This window comes from Oryzias latipes, chromosome 21, assembly GCF_053564925.1.
Source record: "Oryzias latipes strain Hd-rR chromosome 21, Olatipes_Hd-rR_3.1".
NCBI classification, from domain to species: Eukaryota; Metazoa; Chordata; class Actinopteri; order Beloniformes; family Adrianichthyidae; genus Oryzias; species Oryzias latipes.
This window is the reverse complement of record NC_136257.1, coordinates 28,860,174-28,880,378: the sequence shown is the minus strand read 5'-3', so window position 1 is coordinate 28,880,378 and position 20,205 is coordinate 28,860,174. Positions and strand designations below refer to the sequence as shown.

The 20,205-nt window shown below is 40.2% G+C and overlaps 1 protein-coding gene across 2 annotated transcripts in view; it reads right to left on the bottom strand.

Annotated features, from left to right (window-relative positions):
* The window catches only part of col4a2 (collagen, type IV, alpha 2), an 81,997-nt gene that overhangs the window by 1,217 nt on the left and 60,575 nt on the right, over positions 1-20,205 (bottom strand). Inside the window, exons 5-47 of one of the 2 annotated variants that reach the window (XM_011489939.4) lie at positions 17,607-17,741; positions 17,480-17,524; positions 17,287-17,403; positions 17,126-17,194; positions 16,975-17,010; positions 16,832-16,885; positions 16,104-16,139; positions 15,932-15,973; positions 15,515-15,577; positions 15,372-15,416; positions 15,247-15,294; positions 15,118-15,153; positions 14,973-15,017; positions 14,563-14,620; positions 13,736-13,846; positions 12,982-13,131; positions 12,823-12,894; positions 12,569-12,720; positions 12,400-12,472; positions 11,192-11,298; positions 10,713-10,896; positions 9,764-9,805; positions 9,402-9,476; positions 9,216-9,314; positions 7,652-7,873; positions 7,416-7,577; positions 7,159-7,329; positions 6,511-6,654; positions 6,301-6,426; positions 6,027-6,208; positions 5,338-5,401; positions 5,163-5,237; positions 4,983-5,090; positions 4,787-4,894; positions 4,615-4,686; positions 3,553-3,678; positions 3,330-3,446; positions 2,895-3,056; positions 2,420-2,518; positions 2,184-2,330; positions 1,815-1,931; positions 1,449-1,640; positions 945-1,231 (exon numbers count right to left, since the gene is read on the bottom strand). In XM_011489939.4, coding sequence (XP_011488241.1) covers positions 945-1,231; positions 1,449-1,640; positions 1,815-1,931; positions 2,184-2,330; positions 2,420-2,518; positions 2,895-3,056; positions 3,330-3,446; positions 3,553-3,678; positions 4,615-4,686; positions 4,787-4,894; positions 4,983-5,090; positions 5,163-5,237; positions 5,338-5,401; positions 6,027-6,208; positions 6,301-6,426; positions 6,511-6,654; positions 7,159-7,329; positions 7,416-7,577; positions 7,652-7,873; positions 9,216-9,314; positions 9,402-9,476; positions 9,764-9,805; positions 10,713-10,896; positions 11,192-11,298; positions 12,400-12,472; positions 12,569-12,720; positions 12,823-12,894; positions 12,982-13,131; positions 13,736-13,846; positions 14,563-14,620; positions 14,973-15,017; positions 15,118-15,153; positions 15,247-15,294; positions 15,372-15,416; positions 15,515-15,577; positions 15,932-15,973; positions 16,104-16,139; positions 16,832-16,885; positions 16,975-17,010; positions 17,126-17,194; positions 17,287-17,403; positions 17,480-17,524; positions 17,607-17,741 — 4,575 coding nt within the window. The remainder of the gene's footprint in view (positions 1-944; positions 1,232-1,448; positions 1,641-1,814; positions 1,932-2,183; positions 2,331-2,419; positions 2,519-2,894; positions 3,057-3,329; positions 3,447-3,552; positions 3,679-4,614; positions 4,687-4,786; positions 4,895-4,982; positions 5,091-5,162; positions 5,238-5,337; positions 5,402-6,026; positions 6,209-6,300; positions 6,427-6,510; positions 6,655-7,158; positions 7,330-7,415; positions 7,578-7,651; positions 7,874-9,215; positions 9,315-9,401; positions 9,477-9,763; positions 9,806-10,712; positions 10,897-11,191; positions 11,299-12,399; positions 12,473-12,568; positions 12,721-12,822; positions 12,895-12,981; positions 13,132-13,735; positions 13,847-14,562; positions 14,621-14,972; positions 15,018-15,117; positions 15,154-15,246; positions 15,295-15,371; positions 15,417-15,514; positions 15,578-15,931; positions 15,974-16,103; positions 16,140-16,831; positions 16,886-16,974; positions 17,011-17,125; positions 17,195-17,286; positions 17,404-17,479; positions 17,525-17,606; positions 17,742-20,205) is intronic. The other variant, XM_011489940.4, reaches the window with a different exon arrangement.

Here is a 20,205-nt window from a genome sequence, read left to right as displayed (position 1 = left end):
GTTCCCGTCACCTGGCTTAAATGATTTGTATCACTGCGCCGGCTTCTTTAAAACAACCTTTTGCTTCATCATTTGGACAAAAACAAGTGGTAAGAGGTGAACTTTCTCTCTGAACTGATGCTTAATTCAACCCATCGGAAAGATCAGCATATATACATCGCTTTATATCGCCGAATCTTCACTGCAGCGGTGGTGCAGCGCGACGCAGACTATTTGTTACGTGGTGCGGCGCGGCGCTGCACCACATAACAAACAGTTTGCTTTTTGTGAGAAAAGTGATCAAAATTGGAAAAAAAAACTAGAATTAAGAACTAAAAACTGGTTACTCTTTATTTCTTTTGTTGCGGAAGCAGCTGGCTTCCACAGCGTGAGTTAAGTGATAATGCATACTTCGTCGGCCATTAACCCTTACATAACACACGCTCTTTGACATACAGTAACTCTTTAGCTACGTTCACACCACTGAGCGATGTTCAGGCAACCACTTCAAATTAAAAGTCTACGTGAACGCAGGTTAATGTGCATTTCGGGCTTCTGCGTTCAAAACTCTCGCGTTTGCACTTGCCACGCAAGTTTCTGGGACAGTTTTTAAGCTGTATGTACAAACATGCAGCCATTGAACACACGTTGCAAGCCTTGCGCCAATATGCAACACATTGCTAACACAAAGTGTTTAATAACATTGCAAATTGGCTTTTCTTTGCCACAGAGTCATCTGATTACTGGGATTACATTAGCATTTTACTGCTGCGAGCCTGCTTGTCTCGGCTTTAGAATCCGCTTGAATTACGTTTATTGCGTCAATGGTTAAAGAGTTATTGTGGTCAAAAGAATGTCATTATTGAAGCTAAAGCACCTGTGTAAAAGGGTTAAAACGTCATCTTGATAAAAGACCCCTTGATGTAAAGAAAACCTTCATTGACTTCTTGAAAAAAAGAACTCACCATGAGGAAAGAATAGCCGATCCACAGACTGCGCCAGCCCGCAGGACACTGGGGGATGTCAATGCCCTGACTGTGGATGGCGATGGCAACGGATGGAGCTTCACAGACCGAGCAGCGACTGATATATGGTTTGATCTCGTTTTCCTCTACTGGCATCATGGGAAGAGGAGCAGTAGTTGACAACCAGTAGGATTTATCATTTCTGCTGGCATAGTAACAGATGTCTCCAGGGTTACAGTACAGGAAGGGCATGGTGCTAAACCGTGGAAGGCATGAGCCTGCCAATCCTGGAGAAAATATGAAAAAATTGAAATGAATAAAGATGAGATTACATGATGCACCGCTTAATAATGGAGGTCTATTTTGATGAGGATCTTGGTCAGAACTCCTTTAGATTAAGAAAACTTGCACAGTTGTGGTTCACAACCAACGTAAAGTTGACCTAAAGATTTTAAAAGAAAGAATTACATATAATGTGTAGTTTTACCATTTCCATTGGCTTACCAAGGTCCTGGTTGTGAGCCTTTTCCTGGCCCTCAAAGTACAGCAGGCTGTAGCCGTCCCACAGTTTGGACATTCCCACAGGACACATGGGTTTTTCTTCTGACTGACTGTGCTTCACCAGCAAATATCCCACACTAATGCTGCGACCAGGCATACCAGGTATCCCAGGTATCCCAGGGTTGCCCCGGTTACCTGTTCAAGAATGACAAGGTTTATTCAGCTCCATATTTTACTGATCATCATTTAAATAAAGCCTTGTGTATCTTTGTAAACTTCATATTTAAGTATGTGAAGATAATACAAAGAAACCTGTCAATCTAAAGTAACATCCGATACTCTGGGTTTGCGTCACTGTGCCAGGCGTACCTTCCATGCCTTCCAGACCAGGGTGGCCCATCTGGCCAAAGTTCCCACGGAATCCAGGCGTCCCTGGTGTACCGCTAACTCCCGGCATGCCTTTCTGTCCAATGGGTCCAATAAACCCTGTGGAACAACAGACCATGTATGTCCCAGTGATTTGTAAACCATGTCTGTCCAATTTGACAAGAACATTACTGTAATAGGCCAGTGTTTCCAAACCCTGGTCCTCGGGGCACACTGTCCTGCATTTTTTCAATCCAATCCTGCTCAAACACACCTGCCTTTGATGACTGCCATTCCGCGTAGGCAGAGCAACATGGAAACATGGACAGTAAACCCAGAGGACAAGGGTTGATAAACACTGCAATAAGCAACCTGTATCTCCAGGTGGACCCTGGGGTCCTGGTTCTCCTCTAATCCCCAGTGGTCCTTGAAGTCCCCGTGGTCCAGAAGGGCCCCTCTCCCCTGGAACTCTGATTGGAATTGGAGGAGGACCCTGACTTCCTGGCTGCCCGGGAAAACCTACAAAAAGAAATGTTTTCCCAAGAACTCATGAAAAAGCCTGAAATCTGGAACTTTATCGGAAGCAAACAATTGAGCCTCAAACTGACCTGGAAGTCCAGTGTTTCCTTTAAAACCAGTTTGTCCTCTCTCTCCTTTTGGACCAGTCGTGCCAGGAATTCCCATCAATCCCTGCTCCCCTTTCACTCCTGTAAGAAAAAAAAACATGCTTTCACCATATTTATATAGCTTTTTTTAACGTTAGACCGTGTGACTGGTCTACCGTGTGCAACAGATTTAAAGCTTAACAACAGTAAATCGACCATCTGATGAGCATAAATATGATTTTTGTAAAGACATCATTACAAAACAAGGAGATTCACAAAATTATTAATAAGGAATATTCGAAGAACTTGAAGAAACCACTGTAAGAATCTGTAAATTGGGTTTAAAAAATGTCTGTGATCAAGTTTCGAATGTCTTTTTGGATGAGGAAAAAACATGATCTTTTTACTATCTCTGCCTTTTCGAACACAAGCTTTATTTGACTTTTGGTTTCAAGGCAATCTCATTTGTAGCGCAGACCTTTTTTCCCAAAAATCCCATGGGGGCCCCTGAATCCAGTTGGGCCTGGATCTCCTCTGAATCCTTGGTTACCAGGAAATCCAGGAAAACCATTCAATCCTGGTTCACCCCTCTGCCCCGGAGAAGCATCAGAGCCAGGAACTCCTCTGGCACCAGGTAAACCTAAAAAAGGTTTAACAAAGCTTTATTAACCCATTTTTACTGACACAAAACATGTTAAATTATTATTGTCCGAGTCCATAATTAAGTGGCTTTATTAATTACTATTTTTAATGTAAACAAATGCTGTGAAGATCTTCTGGCCATGATAAATACACTTTTCTTGTGAGTTCATCAATACCAGATGCACAAAAATAGTGTGCATGTCTGTCATATTTCTTTTGCACATATTTGTTTTGGAATTGTTTTTTTCTATGCTAAACTAAACCACTTCACCTTGGAATCCTGCAGGTCCTTGAAAGCCAGGATCCCCTGGAGATCCTGGTTCATTTGGTATACCATCTGGTCCAGAAGGACCACGGAGTCCTGGTAATCCTGGCAGGCCATATTCACCTAAAAACATAAAGCATAAGATTATGTTAGACTGGAATTAGGAAAAATCATATGATTGCAATTTGTCTTTTATGAATCAAACTAATAATTTAGGTTAGACTTTTACCTGTTGGTCCCTGGAATCCTTTGAAACCTGGGATTCCTGAATCTCCCTGTTGGTCGTTTGGGTTACCACTTTCTCCTTTTTGTCCTTTCACTCCTGGGTTGCCAGCTTGTCCAGGAAAATTCAAACCTGAAGCAAAAAGGTTCAAAAAGTAATAACAAAATATTATGTATTATTTATACATTTTCAGACTATAAAAACGAATGCCAAATTTTAAACATTTTCCAACAGACAAAGTGTTGACAAAAATATTAGTTGGTCTATTGTAAGACAATTATACTCTTTAATACTGCAAGGAGAACAAAAATATAAATTCTGATAAAAATTAAATTTAGTTGGAAAAGTCTCCCTGTGAAAATTGTTTGAAAATAAAAACGTTCCCTGTGGTGTTTTAATTATGATTATGCAGTTTTTAACCAAAAACCCCACAACCTAAATGTCTTAAAAAGACATATTTCATGTTTATCTCAAGCTTCTGTTTCCAAAATCTCCTCTACGTGGGCGTGGCAATTGGTGCTGAGATGAGTAGCTCCGCCCCTGACCTCCCTTTTTGCAGGCCACATCTTTTAAAGAAAAATGCCACAAGTACATGTCAAAAACTCAAAAACATAGATTAACTTTTGAAAGCATTTTCAGTGGTCTTTTAATGATGATTATGCCGTTTTTAAGCCAAAATCGAAAAAAAAAACGCCTGTTTTCATGGACATAGTTTCTGCAGAGTAGCAGTAGTTAATTAGAAATTTGCCTCTGAGGTGAATTGGACCACTGGCAAGAAACAACTCCGCCCCCCTCCCATTCCTATTATGGATTGGAGCAGTGCAGGGAACTTGTGGCCCACCCACCATATTTTCGACATCACAAATAAGCTCTTTTTCCAACAGCAATTTTTGGTCTGATTCATAACAATTTAAATAAAGAAATACTCAGAAATGCAATTTCAAGCTTAATTTTCTTTATATGTATCCTTCATCATCAGAAAAATGCTACTGGAACATGTTAAAAATAACACCAAAAACATGATTTTCTTTAAATGCACAAATGCTGCAGAGTTTGCCAATCATTTACCTGCTGTTCCAGAGATCCCCTTCTGTCCTTTTAACCCATGCAGTCCATGGAGACCCTTAAGGCCAGGATAACCTGCACACATGTTACTGAAATTAGGAATTTTTGTTGAAAAAGAATATGAATGTTGATGATAAAGAACAGAAGTGACTGTTGAAGAAGTGGTCTGTTTTACCTTTGACTCCTGGAAATCCTGGAAATCCTGGAAGCCCATCTTTTCCGGGTAATCCAGAAAAACCTTTCTGGCCCTGGTAACCAGGAGCTCCTTTCTGGCCGTCTGACCCTAAATAGGGCACAAGTAAAATCAATGAAAACACGTATTGTGTTAACAGCTTAAATGTGTAATCAGGAGGTGAAGGTGAGTGTTTTACCAGGGAACCCCTGTATTCCAGGATCACCGAAGATTCCTTTTATTCCCACAATACCATCAAAACCAGAACCCCCCTGGTCTCCAGGGCTTCCAAAAAGTCCTTTCAAGCCTAAAAGACGGAAACCAAATGTATAAAAAATAAAAACGTAAAATTCTAAGATGTAAAAGAATAAATCCCTACCTGGGTTTCCAGGAAGTCCAACCTCTCCTCTCAATCCAGGACTTCCTGGAAGGTCTATACGGGGACCTGCGTCACCTGTAAGAGTTGACAACATAGTTGCATCAAAATTACTTTTATTAATTTCTTTGGCATGTTTTTTATTTGAATTTGAGCCTATTTGAAACAAAGTTTATACCTTTTGCTCCTTTCCTGCCATTTTCCCCTGATGCACCATAGGCGCCAGCGCTTCCTTTGATTCCCTGAAAACGAGTCCACGCATGAGAAGTTATTGTGTGAAAATGTGAAAAATGAAAAGCTATCTTACGTTTAGCCCAAAAGATTGGAATAAAACTCCTTTCTAAAAATAGGGAAATTTTTTTCAAGGTAAAATCTTACTTTGATTTTACAAGTTTGGAAAACCTAGTGACATATGGGCAGCATCCTTTTCAAACACAGAAGTACCAACCATTTGAAAATTAATAATGAAGGAGAAATTAATAATTGCAGTTTGTGGAATTATTTAAAACCAAGTCTTATATATATCAGAAAACAGCTGTGAAAGAAAAAAATCATGTTACACTAGATTTGCATCACTTTGACATTTCGCACTAAGTCTCTTCCAACTGTAGGTACAAAGGCTAGTATCTAGTAGCAACAGACCTGGGAGCCAGCGGGTTCTCCCTGACACCGGACACTATAAGCTAAGAGCATGCTCAAAAATCCACGTTCAGCGCATTCTTGAACACGCCACACATGCCCAGAGTGTACGTAGCTGAAGAGTTACAGTAGTCAAAAAAATGTCAACACTGGAGCTAGAGATGAGAGGCAATCAACTGGAGACATGCTTTCCAACTCACTTTGCTGAAATCACTAGACTTTACTCACCTTCTCGCCAGACATCCCCTCAAAACCTGTAACCCCCCGATTTCCAGTTGGCCCCGGCATCCCTTTGATTCCAGGTAACCCCTGCAGACCTGGATCACCAAGTTGTCCTTTGTCATTGCTAGGATCTCCAGGACTACCATGGACTCCATCAAATCCCGGCACCCCAGGCAAACCTTTGGAGCCTGTGGAAAACAGTACATTTACCAGTACAAGTGATGTGGGTCAATGTAGAAGACACACATTAGTAGATGGAATTTAGTCTGAAACTGCAAACCTCTTGGTCCAGTGAAACCTGGATTCCCTTGAGATCCATGTTCACCCTTGACCCCCTTCATGTCAACGATGATGTGAAGAGGAATTTGAGGCTTCTCGCCAGGTGGACCTTTCACCCCACGATCACCTTGAAACAAAAGTTGGATGTTAGAATTACGGTATACGACTTCAGTGTGAGTCTAATTTAGATAAAAACTACATAGAACCTCACCTTTTTCTCCAGGTACTCCCATTGTTCCTTTAAGCCCCTGCTCTCCAGGTAGTCCAGCATCTCCTTTGACTCCAATTATTCCTTTTAACCCAGGAGTGCCCTTTTTTCCATCAAAACCTACCATACCAGAAGATCCTTTGCCCCCTAAAAAGGGGAGAAATTACAAAAAAGATTAAACCCCTAAGTGTGACTCTTTATAGGTTCTTCAAATTTTATAGATAAAGCACACAAAAGGTTCTAGATCCCTCAAGCAACAAAAAGGACCACAACTTCACACTCCCACCACCATGTTTTAATGCTACAACACTGCTCTAATGCTGACTGTTTTTACTTTCCTCACGCAAAAAATACTCATTAAGATGAAAGGAGAAATCATAAAATAAATGCACATCAAAACAAGATTGAAAATGTTGAATAGAACATGCTTCTGAATGTTGAGAAGAGTTTTTTCAGGAGAAGCTTTCTCTGACAGTTCTTCCTAAAAAGCCATAGTTGTGTTGACTATTTACATTATTTGCTGTCAAGAACTTTAACATTTCAAATACTACCAAAAGCAGTTGGAGTCTGATTTGTATCTCTGATCTTGAGATCCATTTGCTTTGTCAGGGGTCCCTGGTAAGTGTAGTCTCAACTGTCTGATAAACTAACCCTTTATTCCTGGAGGTCCAGGGCGTCCGGTTGTGCCAGGCCATCCCGGGTCACCTGGTGAGCCCGGCTCTCCAGGTGATCCATCTTCTCCAAATTCACCTGGCATTCCTTTCAGTCCTACTGGGCCTGGGGGACCTGGGTCTCCATCAGTTCCCCTTTCTCCTGGGAGTCCTGGATTGGCAAAGGTCGTGTTACTAGAGGGAACAATCTCAAACACATTTCTTGTTAGGCGTGTCTTTTTTGATATCAAGACTAACCTGGGTCTCCAGTTGCACCACTTGGCCCCGGTGGGCCTGCAGTTCCAGGTTCACCGGGGAAGCCATAAAGTCCTGCAATCCCAGGTTTTCCCTCCTCCCCGGACAGACCTAGAGAGCCTTTCTCCCCTTTGAAACCAATCATACCAGGCATGCCGCCCATTCCTGCAAAAGGCCGTACAGCTTGTCAGTTATGCTTCTTAGATTTAAATAAAATCATAACGACATAACAAAATAACCTTCATAGCCTGGCAGTCCTGGTTCTCCATCTTGGCCTTTAAGTCCTTGGAGTCCAGGGAGCCCCGGGTCACCTTGTGGTCCAGCTGAGGCTCCCAGTATTTCACCATGAACGCCCTTCTCACCTTTAGGTCCATATCGACCATGAGCACCTGGTACACCTGGGGACCCAACTAAACCTTTGGCACCAGGAATGCCAATATCACCCCTCTGGCCAACAAAACCTGTATTCAAATAAAAAAAAAAAAGCTAATTATTGGGATTTATTTGACAATCAAGGTGGAAACATATTTTCTTGCAGTATAATCCACAAAATTACTTCCTTACCAACATCTGTCACTTTTAATACATTAGTTGTTCAGGTTTTTCCCTTGTAGCTCAGTTTTCTCTCCTTTTTGCCCCTTTTACTAACCAAAAGAAGCACTGATGTGCACCAAAAACCCTGTTAAAACCCTGAAATTTCAAATGTTTAGAATATTGACAGATTTCCTGCAAAGTTGATCTTAATGAAGAGTCTTTGCAGGAGTCCAGAAGAAGCCAATTTTCCAATGATCAGCTATTCGACCATCTTTGGGTTTTTGTGACATCTTTGACAAACGTCTTCCTGTGTTACTAGAAGATCTACTTTTGTAACCCAGTCCAGATTTACTTTTTAAAACATATTTTTCTTTCTGTCTTTTTTAAAAATATGCAATTAACATCCATGGATTTCCTGACTTTTTAGATTTGCAATGTAGATTTTTTTCTCTTTTTCTCTTAGCTTTTAAGATTATCTTAAAACTGATCACAACTTTTTGGAAGAATCAATGAAAATGACCCTCGGGCTTTAATTAGTCTGATAAATTCACACTGACTGTCTTTTTCAAAGAAATACATTTAAATGTAGTTGGATTGTATTTAAATGTGCCCTGTGATGGACTTCCGAAGCATCCAGGCTGCACCCCACCTTCCCCTGACAGTTGCTAGGATAGGCTCCAGCAACCCCATGATCCCGAAAGGGATGGAGCTGGATGAATTAAATGTACCATAGCATTGAGGCTCTGTGGCATCCTCTGTAAGAGCATATGTGTAGCTTTTTGGAAAACAATTACTTCCACAAATGCTCTGGAGCTTTAACTTGATTAAATTGATTATTCCACACCGTCTAGTTGGTGAAGCAAGATTTTAATATGTCATGAACTACAAAGAGGAAGCAGAAAAAAGTTTAAAATGGATCATCTGGTCTTATTTTGCTTAGGTTGAAGGCTTTTAAACTTTTATCTAAGATTCTTTATCCTTCTTTCCTCTAAATTTGTAAAACTAAGTCTAGATGACGATTTTTACAACTTCTGAAACAGAACCTTCCTAGACGAATGAGAATCTCCATAGGTCAGTTTGGATGTGAAATTTAATTGTTTTTTTTGTACATGCCAAAGAGGGTTCTTGAATTAAAGCAGTGTACCGAGTTTGGTTGACAAAGCAATAATTGGGGGGAAATTTTACAACTTTTATTGGGGTTTCATGATTTTTTTCTTTATCACAAGTTTATTTTATATTTGGATGGATTATTTTTCTGACGTTCTTTACCTGCAGGTCCAGGACTTCCACCATTGCCTCGATCTCCTTGTTCTCCTTTTTCCCCCCCGACCCCGTCAAAACCCTGTGGACCCTTCAAGCCTTGGGTTCCTGTTTTATCACAAAAAAGTATCAAAATCCTCTAACTAGCTTTCTTTAAGACAAGATGGACTATGACGCTCTATTTGGTTTAGCTACCTGGAAAACCTGGTAATCCAGGGCTTCCTGGAAGTCCAGGAGCACCAGGAAGTCCTGGAAGAGTGTCGCAGAGGCCTGCAAATAAGGTCACAGAAGCTCAGTCTTCAGGGACACACCACAGACGATTGTTTTGGGAGTTTAGAAACAACTACAAGGGTGTATGTGGTTTTAAATGCTGCCCAGCGTGAATAAATTCAGACTCCACATTTTTTTAACATTAGCTGGTTTCTCTATGCAAGAAATCTTGGTCGTGAAAACATTTTAAAATCTTCCAATAAACCAATCACACAAAATCAGAGCAAAGCCAAAAATAGAAGTTATGAAGGGGAGCGATAAAGTGATAATGTTAATATACCAGCTACCTGTTACATCCCCCAGTCCTCCACTCGTTGGACTACAGCCACCTTTCAGTTGCAAGTGAGAGGAGAATGAAAGAGAGAGGCATTCGAAACAAGAGTTATTCCAAAGCACAAGCATTAACTCAAACAAGCTCGGCTGCAGCTGGTTTGAGGGATGCAACCTCTGCATCGAGGAGGCGGCAAGGAAAAGAAAAATAAACAACTTCAGAGACGTTCCCGGCATGCTTCCTTCCGTTCCCGTCACAAGCAATTAATCTCCATTCATATTTAACAACCAACGGCATAAGAGAGCACTTTGAGGAAGGAGAGGAAACACTTTAAAGACCCCTCCGATGAAAATTGTGTTTTTAACATGATCTTGTGGCTTTTTTTTCTTGATGGAGGACATATGTTGAGAAATTTAAGCTCAAAACTGCATTTCTGAGCATTTCTTTATTCAGCTTGTTGTGAATCAGGAGCAAATAAAAAAAAAGCTGGTGTGAGGTAGAAAAAACAGGACGGGGCACAAGCTCCATGCTCCGCTCCATTCTGATTCATCCCCTTGACTAGATCCATGTGCGTCTTTGTTTTCCTCGACTGTGCTGGCTCAAAACTGTACGGCTGGATAGCTCAGCATTTTTGTTGCACCAGTAATGTTAGGTTGGGGGTGTGGGGCTGCAATCTAGCAGGAGAGCATGTAAACAGAAAGCTCTCAGCAACGGGGAGGGGAATGGGGGGCGGAAACAACGTCCAAGAAAACTAAATTTTTTTATTTAAATTTTTTGCTAAAAACAACATAGTCATCATTAACAGACCAGTGAGAACGGTTTTACAATAAATCAAAAGATGATCGAAGTGGGTCTTTAAGTAAAGAGAAATGAAACAAAAAACTGGATATTCACTCAAGAAGCAAGAAATGTTCACCATAGAAAGTGAGTGTGTGAAGCCAGAAAAGGCAGTTGGCTGCATTTACCTGGAGTTCCAGGTGGTCCTGGCACTCCATCATATCCAGGGAGGCCATCATCTCCAGGTAAACCTTGTAGGCCTTTTTGGCCTGGAAAGACCTGTCCTGGTTCCCCTGAGATCCCACGAACACCAGGCCTTCCAGAACGACCTGGAAAACCCTTGTCTCCAGGCTCCCCCCAGGGTCCTTCTCCCTGTTTACACGAGCCAAGCAGGATCATTTCACACTTTGCAGTCAAATCTGTTCATTACAAAGTCTTTCCTTTTAAAGAGAATATTATCTGCTGTATGTCTGATCTTGTTCGGGTTGTATTTCGTATGTCAGTGTAAAAGCTGTACATGTGACAATAAAAGCTTCTCTGATTCTCAAAACCTTTTCACCTACAAGTTGTGCTTTAAAACTTAACGTTTACAGCGTGGAAACGCATCATCTATGGTGTAAATGGAATTAGCAGAAACTATCTGGGTCGCCAGAAGGGTTGGACTCACTGGGGGACCAGGGAAACCAGGAGGGCCAGGGCGGCCATGTAGTCCAGGAGTTCCCAACTGTCCAGGAAATCCATCCATGCCAGGGTCACCAGAGTCTCCGGGAAATCCTGCAGTGATCGAAACCACACAAAAAGGTGGGCTACATTGACTGGAATAGCTGGCATATTTGTCATTATTTATTCTGGTTTTAACACATTTGAACACTTTTATTAATTGTATATTCTTGTTTTTAATGATAATCCATCCACTCACCCATCCATCCATCCATCCATCCATCCATCCATCCATCCATCCATCCACCCACCCACCCACCCACCCATCCATCCATCCACCCACCCACCCACCCACCCATCCATCCATCCATCCACTCACCCACCCACCCACCCATCCATCCATCCATCCATCCATCCATCCATCCATCCATCCTCCCACCCATCCATCCATCCATCCACCCACCCACCCACCCACCCATCCATCCATCCATCCATCCATCCATCCATCCATCCTCCCACCCATCCATCCATCCATCCATCCATCCATCCACCCACCCACCCACCCACCCATCCATCCATCCATCCACCCACCCACCCATCCATCCATCCATCCATCCATCCTCCCACCCATCCACCCATCCATCCATCCATCCATCCACCCACCCACCCACCCACCCATCCATCCATCCACCCACCCACCCATCCATCCATCCATCCATCCATCCATCCAGTTTTCAGACGTGGCTTTATCGTAAAAATGTGTCTAAGATCATCGTTGGATGATCACATCTTTAAATTGATCTACAATGTTATTCTGCTGTTGAGTCAGAACTATTGTCTTTGTATGAGAACTGGACTGAGTGACCTCATCCCACTCTTGTTCCAAACGGGAAGTACCCACTACCTCCAAGAAGCTAAAATCCCATAGACTTCTATAGAGAAATAAACAGATATAGTACTCAGTCATTCTATTTGACAGAATAAAAATTCTTGCTCTGCTGCCTTTTTTTAAAACATGTTCTTGATAATAGCATCCATGTCACAAAATAATGACGACTGATTGTAGTGGGAAGTAAGTCATTCTCTGTGGGTGACATCACACTCACTCGGTCCAGTTCTTATATACAGTCAATAGTTGGGGAGCAGGAGTACATGCTACACGATAAGCATCTGCTTACATGCTTTCTCCCATACCCTTAAGATGATAATGTATACCTTTCTCTGTAGCGAAAGTTATGTCTCCTTTTCGACCTTTAATGCCAAGGGGACCAGGAAGGCCAGGGCTCCCCTGGACCGCAAACAGACATGTTTTTCATGTTTTTTTTAGTATGTAAACAAACAAAAACCAACAATAAAGAAAGTTGAATCTCCTGTTTTTCCTTACAGGGAACCCGTCCACTCCTCTGGGACCTGGATCTCCAAAATCGCCCTCGCGACCAAATTCTCCGATCATTCCAGGATCGCCATGTTGCCCGGAAGGCCCGGGTAAACCGCGGCGAGCATTTAGGTCACGGCACTCACAGTCTCCATGGTCACCTACGCAAACACATTGCTGTTGACTAAAATGTAAAAAAAACTGGATTTGGAAAAATGAAAGAGGAAGCAAAGTCCTTCATAAATGGTGGAAGCAGAAAGCACCTTTCGGTCCCTTCAGCCCTGCAGTGCCGGGCCTTCCCCTCGGCCCTGGGGGGCCCTTATAGTATTCAGCCCCTACAGACAAATATAAGTGGAGTAAAAGTTGTTTTAGTAGAAAGGATGAGGAAAAATAATCCCCCTTTTACTCACTCAGTCACTCACATGTTATTGTGGGTCCAGGAGGGCCTCTGTCCCCTGGACGTCCATCGGCTCCTGGGGGGCCTGCCCTGAAGGCAGGAAATCCGGGTTCACCTTGTCGGCCTTTGTCTCCTTGTTCTCCTTTGAAACCCAATGGGCCGAACGTATAAACTTCTAAAAAACATAAAAAGAAGTAATTGTGAAAATAAAAATGAACACTTGTGGTGAAATACTTTGAATGTGACGAAACTGACAGAAATCAGAACAAACGATTGTTTCTATTTTAGTGCAAAAAAAGAGACTAAGTAGATCGCGCCAACTGCAGAAACTTCAGCTAATTTAGCTAAACTCCATAACTAAACATTTTAAGCTTCTTTAATGAGCGAATTTTCAAAAACATTTATTATTAGAAAATATTTCAATAACATTAGAATTAAAATGAATGGATTACAAGTACCTGTAATCCGACAATAGGTTTTACCCTCTAAAACTGAATACTGAAACTAATGGATTAAATTGGTAAAAGTAAACTTTTGAGTGGCCACTTATCACAAAACAAAGTTGATTATATCTAGAAATTACTTTTTCTGAATATATTGACACATCATCCTCACTTTCAGAAGTGATAGCCTCACTGTGAAATTTTACAACAAATGCCACTTGTATGTATGTATGTAAACATACAAGTAGCATAAAAAAAGGAAAATAAACATTTATATTTTATTGTTTACATTTTTGACATATGCAAACAAGTATACAACTTTATTCCTTTGCAAACCTTGCTGGGTTTTGTACGCTGGAGGTCCAGGACGTCCAGGGATACCTTGATCTCCAACTGGACCCCTCTCTCCTAGTGGGCCTTGCTCACCAGGAGGTCCAGGGGCACCAACTAAAGAAATTGATGGCAAATCATGAAAACATACATTTAAATTTAAGCGAGGAACACCAAGAATGTTTAGACACCCTCAACTCAACTCAGCATGATGCTCAAAACTATTATCATGTTATTATCAAGAGAAGTCGTTTCTCTCTTTCCATGGTAGAACTGCAGCGTCAGGATTTCAGCTGCTGATCAAATTCACACTCAAAGCTGAATCCTAAGAAAGTCAAAATTCACTTGTTTCAACAATATCTGCCTTGCAAGAAAAATAATCTTATCAAGAACATTTTTTAAATGCAAAAAAATCTCAGTTTGAGAATCCATGTCTTAAAGACTAGATTATTATTCTTAAAAGAATAATTTTTCTTACCCCATTGGCAGATTTTTTTTGTTTTTTAAAGCAAATCTGATTTTTTTTACTTATTTTTAAAGGGTCCTGCTTTTGCAGTTTGGTCTGATGAAGTCAACAGAACCACATCATCAGCAAACAAACAAACAAAACAGACATTGGACTAGCTGCTGAAGCCACGCCCATCTGATGCATGCTTTGAATTAAGTAGCTTCACTCAGAAACTGTTTAGAAACAGCAAAAATGATAAGTTACTTCCATATTTATAGTTTATGTCACAAAGTCAGCCAAAACTTTAATTTTTGAAAAATTATTTTATTCAACCACCAAGTTTTTTCTTCTTTGATCTAATTTCTTCAGGCGAGCTTTGACTTACCTCCTGAAGACCACGGATCTCCTGATAGGATCAGTACTCCTGGTTCACCTCGGACTCCCTGAAGGACAAACACATCCAGAATATTTCAGCAAGAGCATCCGCATTTATTTAACAGCTCAATCTCAGTTTTAATCTTCTTAAAATGATTTTTGTTCAGTTTTTCTCCGATGAATCTTCCTTTTTATATTGTAAGGCTGTTTGCACGTCAAGTACAATGACAAAAAATACTTAATTACAGTAAATTACCAAATTTTTTTGTACTTTTAATTTGTTTTTGCTATGTTCTCAAAATACGTTTATTCCTTTTTAATGTACAAACATGCATTTTATAAAAAAAAAATCAAGTGGACATGTTGAAAACAATTCATAATTCATTAAATATGCAGATTAGTACATTAAAAGTGACTCACTTTGACACCATCAATCCCAGTGGGTCCTCTCTCCCCAAATTCACCCTGAAACACAGTTGTTACGTCACATTACAAGATGTTCTGTGAACTGTTTTTGTTTGCTTTTCTAATGAAAAAGTAAAGCAAAGAGCTTTTCTCAACACACCTCTAGTCCAGGTTGCCCGTTTCTACCCATTTCCCCCTGTAAAAGAATAAAAAATCATGCACAAAGTAAAATTTAAAGAAGACGCATACAATGGAGTCCTCAGGAGTTTGAAAAAGCGACGGTGCTGACCCTGGGTCCCGGTGGTCCCGGTATGCCGGGTTCTCCTGTAATGATGTCCTGAAACAAACCGGGCAGAAGATCAGCGGAGTTGTGCATGTGGAACCATGATCGTATGTTTGCTGAAGGTCACATACCACTTCTCCTACTTGTCCTTTTTGTCCTTTCTCTCCAGGTGGTCCCTTGAACAAACAAAAAAACACAAAAAAAAGAGTTCCTTTATGAACCAGACGTCCTTGATGGCACCATTGCATAAAAATGAGATGAAATTGCAGATTACAGAGGGCGGCTTTATTTGCTGCCGAGTGTCGTTTCCTGGTGGGCCTGGCTGTCCAACATCTCCCTGCAGCCAAAACATGTAAAGAAGTGGTGTTGTTATGTTACGTTTTTCAAATAGAGTCAAATCCTTACAAAAAGCTAAGAACGTTAATGTGCTTCCTTTTATAAAGCTCTTTCACTTGTACACAATATTTTCAGATTCCTCATAGGTTTGTTTGGTTCTTTTTCTGTACATTACACTGATTTTTCTGTTATAATTTAGTCTGAAATAATTTTAAAAAAATAATATTCTGATTTACTGACTTAATTCAGCATTTTTGAAGCAGTTTTTGGACAACTTTCTTTGGCTAATTTTGTCTCTATCATTTTACATGACACACAAAGTGTTCCTAAATTTGTTTAGAACAGCAGTACTCACTTGCTCTCCTTTGACTCCCTTCAGGACTTTAGTCATGGTACCCTGCACAGAAACAACTTTAATGTCATTTTAACGTCTGAAAGGAAGTCACGAACAATAAACTGGACTATAACCAGAGTGTACATATTCAGTAGTTAATACAACCAGATATTTAATGAACTTGACACGTCACCTTTGGTCCGGGGGGACCCGATGGACCCGGAGGACCCTGCAAAAATACAAAAGTCAGAGCATAGGTTTGTCACAAACATCTGAGACAGATTCTTAAATATCCTTTAGCTTAATGCACCTTGAACATCTCAAAAAAGCAGAACGTTTATGCCTGAAAAAAAGGTTTTCTTGGCTCTAACAAACTGGAAAAGTGTCTCTGAAGCTGTGCAGTGGTCAAAGTGTGTTTTTGTGTTGTATTGACATGAAAAAGACTATATGTAGTGATCATTTTTTACTTTTGAATCTTACTTAATGGTTAGTGTTTAATAAAACAAACAAAAAGATTTTGAATTAAAAAAAACAGACAAACATCTTTTTCAGTTCATGTTGAGATTAACAGCCAAAGTCATATTCTGACTTTTTTTAATTATATTTTAATGATAATTTACTTTTTTGTGTGTTGTGCTGCCAGAAGTAAAATATTTTTATTTTAAACCACCTGTATACATTTATCAACCTTTCCACTTCTTAATTGCAGGTAAATAACCAACTTTGATAGGAGTACGATCAAAGTTCGATCAAAAGTAGAATAACCTAGTAACACTTGAATGTTACATGTGGCATCATTTAACTTAGGAAAGTCAGATTTTCTCAATTCTCCACGGAAATAAAGAAAAAGATCACAGAAAAACAGAAAATTAGAGTTTTTTTCTTCTTCTGAATCCTTGATTTTTTTTCTAACAGACTTACCTTTGGTCCTGTTGGGCCCCTGGTGCCTTCACCTCCTTTTGGTCCGTCAGGTCCCTGAAAAAAAGAACAAACTACTTATAAAAAACCTCATTCTGGGAAAGTTACAGACTCAGATTAAATTTTTTCGAATGCCTGTGACTCACAAAAGGTCCATCGAATCCTGGCGCACCTTGATCTCCCTGAGGAAAAATGCTCAGTAACTCAACATGTTTTTTCTTGCTAACATCACAGGATGCAGGTGATTTTCTAATCGTTCATAGGACAAAAGTGATGATGCGAGCTCGTCTTCCTCACCCTAAAACGCTGCATGTACACTTTGACATCCAGGTTGTCTCCTTTTTCTCCCTTCCTCCCTGGCGATCCCTGAGAGTCGAACACAAAAAAATCAGGATAGTGATTTTTTAAAATAAACTAGTATGATTATATAAGATTCTAGTTTAGGAAGGTTCACATACAGCAGCTCCTTGAATCCCATAATCGCCGGGTATCCCTGGTATCCCTGGTTCTCCTTTGGTCCCATTGCAACCATCTGCTCCGGGCTTCCCCCGAGGCCCGCCTTGGCCTGGATGACCCTGCGCAGAAAACGACCCGATGCAAAAATCTAACTCAAAGTATTTTCCCGCATCCATCTAAATTGTTGGTACTTACAGGAATCCCATCGTTCCCAGTGAACCCCGGTACACCAGTCATTCCCTTTAGAGCACAGACAGACACACATTTAATAAATGTATCTAAATGCAGTGTTTAATATTAGAATGTCACAATAGTGCTGTACCGCGCTGCCTTTAGGGCCTATAACGCCACCAGGTCCTTGGTCGCCTTTCTGCCCCTTTTGGCCTTGGATGCCCAGATCCCCCGGTCGCCCCTTGGGGCCCTGCGGGCCCTGGGGACCAAGAGGCCCGGGCTGACCCTGTGAGACAATGTAAGATTTTTAACCAAAGAACAACAAAAGAATAAATAAAAAAAACAGCTCCTGGTCTGGATTATAAAATATATATTTCAATACAATCTTCAGTGTAATTTATCCTCCATCATACCAACCAAGGGTTTATTATTATTTTTTTTTTTAAAAGATTTATAAAATTGTGATACTCTATGATATACTTTAAATGTATACTTCACTTTAAATCAAAAATAATTTTGAAGTTGGATGGTGAAATAAATTTTAAGGCCAAGGTGCAGGTTATTTATCCCTTGTGCTATCCTAGGTACTTTGACATTGGGAGTGGGGTCATCTAGACCCCACAAGACAGTGCGATGAACTTTTTTCATTAATGATTTGTGATCTTCACTGGTTTCCTTGGATTTCATGAAATCCTCTCCTCCTTTATCCACCTTTGTCATGGTAGGGATAACACGTCAATGGTCATCTTGACCCCATAGGATAGCACAAGGGTTAAAAAAATAAATAACAAACAATTTCTGACAAGTTCTTTGGAGGAAGTCAGAGAAAGAGAGATAAAATGTAAAATGTTTGATAAAAACAAAATGTTAAAAAACATTTATAGGAGAAAAAAAATACTTGAAAACATATAACACACATTTTTAATTTGTAAGTATATAAATAAACAATATTCGGATCATCTGTTTGGACCGAATATGGTCTGTTAATTTTTTAATCCTCTGGACTCCTATCTTCTACCACTAGGGGGAGACAGAAACACACTTTTAAAAGACGCCTTAATCTCAGCTGTTTCAGCTTCCGGCTACCAGACGCGACAGCCATCTAGTGGCCAAAGTTTATATTGCAAATGTGCACCGCAAGACTTGAGTGATTTAAAAACCACAACTATTTACAAACAGATCAATTCTCTCCTGCTTATATATATATAAAAAATTGGTAAAACAGGACAAGATGATTTTTTAACACATTATCTGATTTGATTTATTTATTTCAAACATTAAAACGAACTGAATACTGCAGTAAAAAATACAAAAACACAAATACATCAAACTCATTTTGGATATGAAGTGATACATTGATTAGAACATAGAGAAAAATTAGCAAAGATGTTAGAAGATGATGCCATCTTCTTGAAAGTGTAATTAATCATAATCAGAAATAGACTTTTGCAGTAATGCCTCCAGCACGCACGTCACACAGCACCAGGATTTTTTCTCTAAGAAGAAAAAGGGTGTAAGTGACTGTAAGGAGTTGCTGATTCGTTTTTGTGTACAAAATACATTCCCAAGAAGGAAAGTAACAGAAACATATCCATCCATCCATCCATCCATCCATCCATCCATACGATGCTAATTAATACCAGATTTACAGTGATTGTCCTATCAATAGATTGCACTTTTAAAATGTGTTAACTTTCAAAGTCTGAAGAAAGAAAAGGAGATCTTGAAGTATGGTAGGAAAACAAAGTTATTCAATCTGGAAGTCAAGTCAGGTCTTTTTTTTATATATATATTTAACCCTTGTCATATCCTGAGCACTTTAACGTTGGGAGTTGGGTCATCTAGGCCCACTAAAAAGTGCGCTGAACCCTTTTCTTCAATGATTTGTGATCTTCACTGGTGTCCATGGATTACATGAAATCTTTCCACCTTTATCCACCTTTGTCATGGGAGGGAGAACACGTCAATGTAAGGGGGGGTCATCTAAGATAGCACAAGGGTTACGAGAAGCTCTTGAGAGTCAATGGGGTCACCTGCGTCAAACGCATCTCCTTCGCCGCGCGGCAAATTTGCTATCTGAGCATAAAAATCAGTGTTTTTGATAACCCAAACTACTTTTCCTGCCGATTTATGATTCTTTTGGCTTGCCATAGCTCAGTGCCTGTCCAAATATGTGTTCATAAGCTTGACGCCCAGCCGCGTGTGGGAGGAGCTACCACCAAATGTGTCAGTCTGACCTCTACATGGAGCGGTGTCTGTGTGTATCTCATAACAATGCATGGAAGACAAGGAGGATGTTAAAAGCAGTGGCATACGGTGAAGGTTGTGGCTGATGAGACAGAGTTACAAACATATGAGAGGCATATACAGGTTAGAATTAAAGAACATTTGATGAACCACCCATCATATTTCAAATCATTCACAAACAAAATACCAAAATGTCTTCAGACAAAATCTACAGATACTAAGAGAAAAGGATGGGATAAAATAGTTTTGAAAAGAACAAATCAGTCTGGAGTGCCCTCTAAAATGCAATTTTCCCTTGTCCCCCTCCTAATGTCCAAATCGAATTTTCAATAAAAGTTAAAATTAAGCTTAAAATTATTTTGTGGGTGTTGTTTTATCGAAGTGTCTAACTGTGGGAACATTTGTTTTTTAATATACAAAAGCTTCAAACAATTATCCACAAAATGAACCTAACCATGTTAGCATAACCTTTGCTTTTTAGCAAGACATTGATTCTATTATTG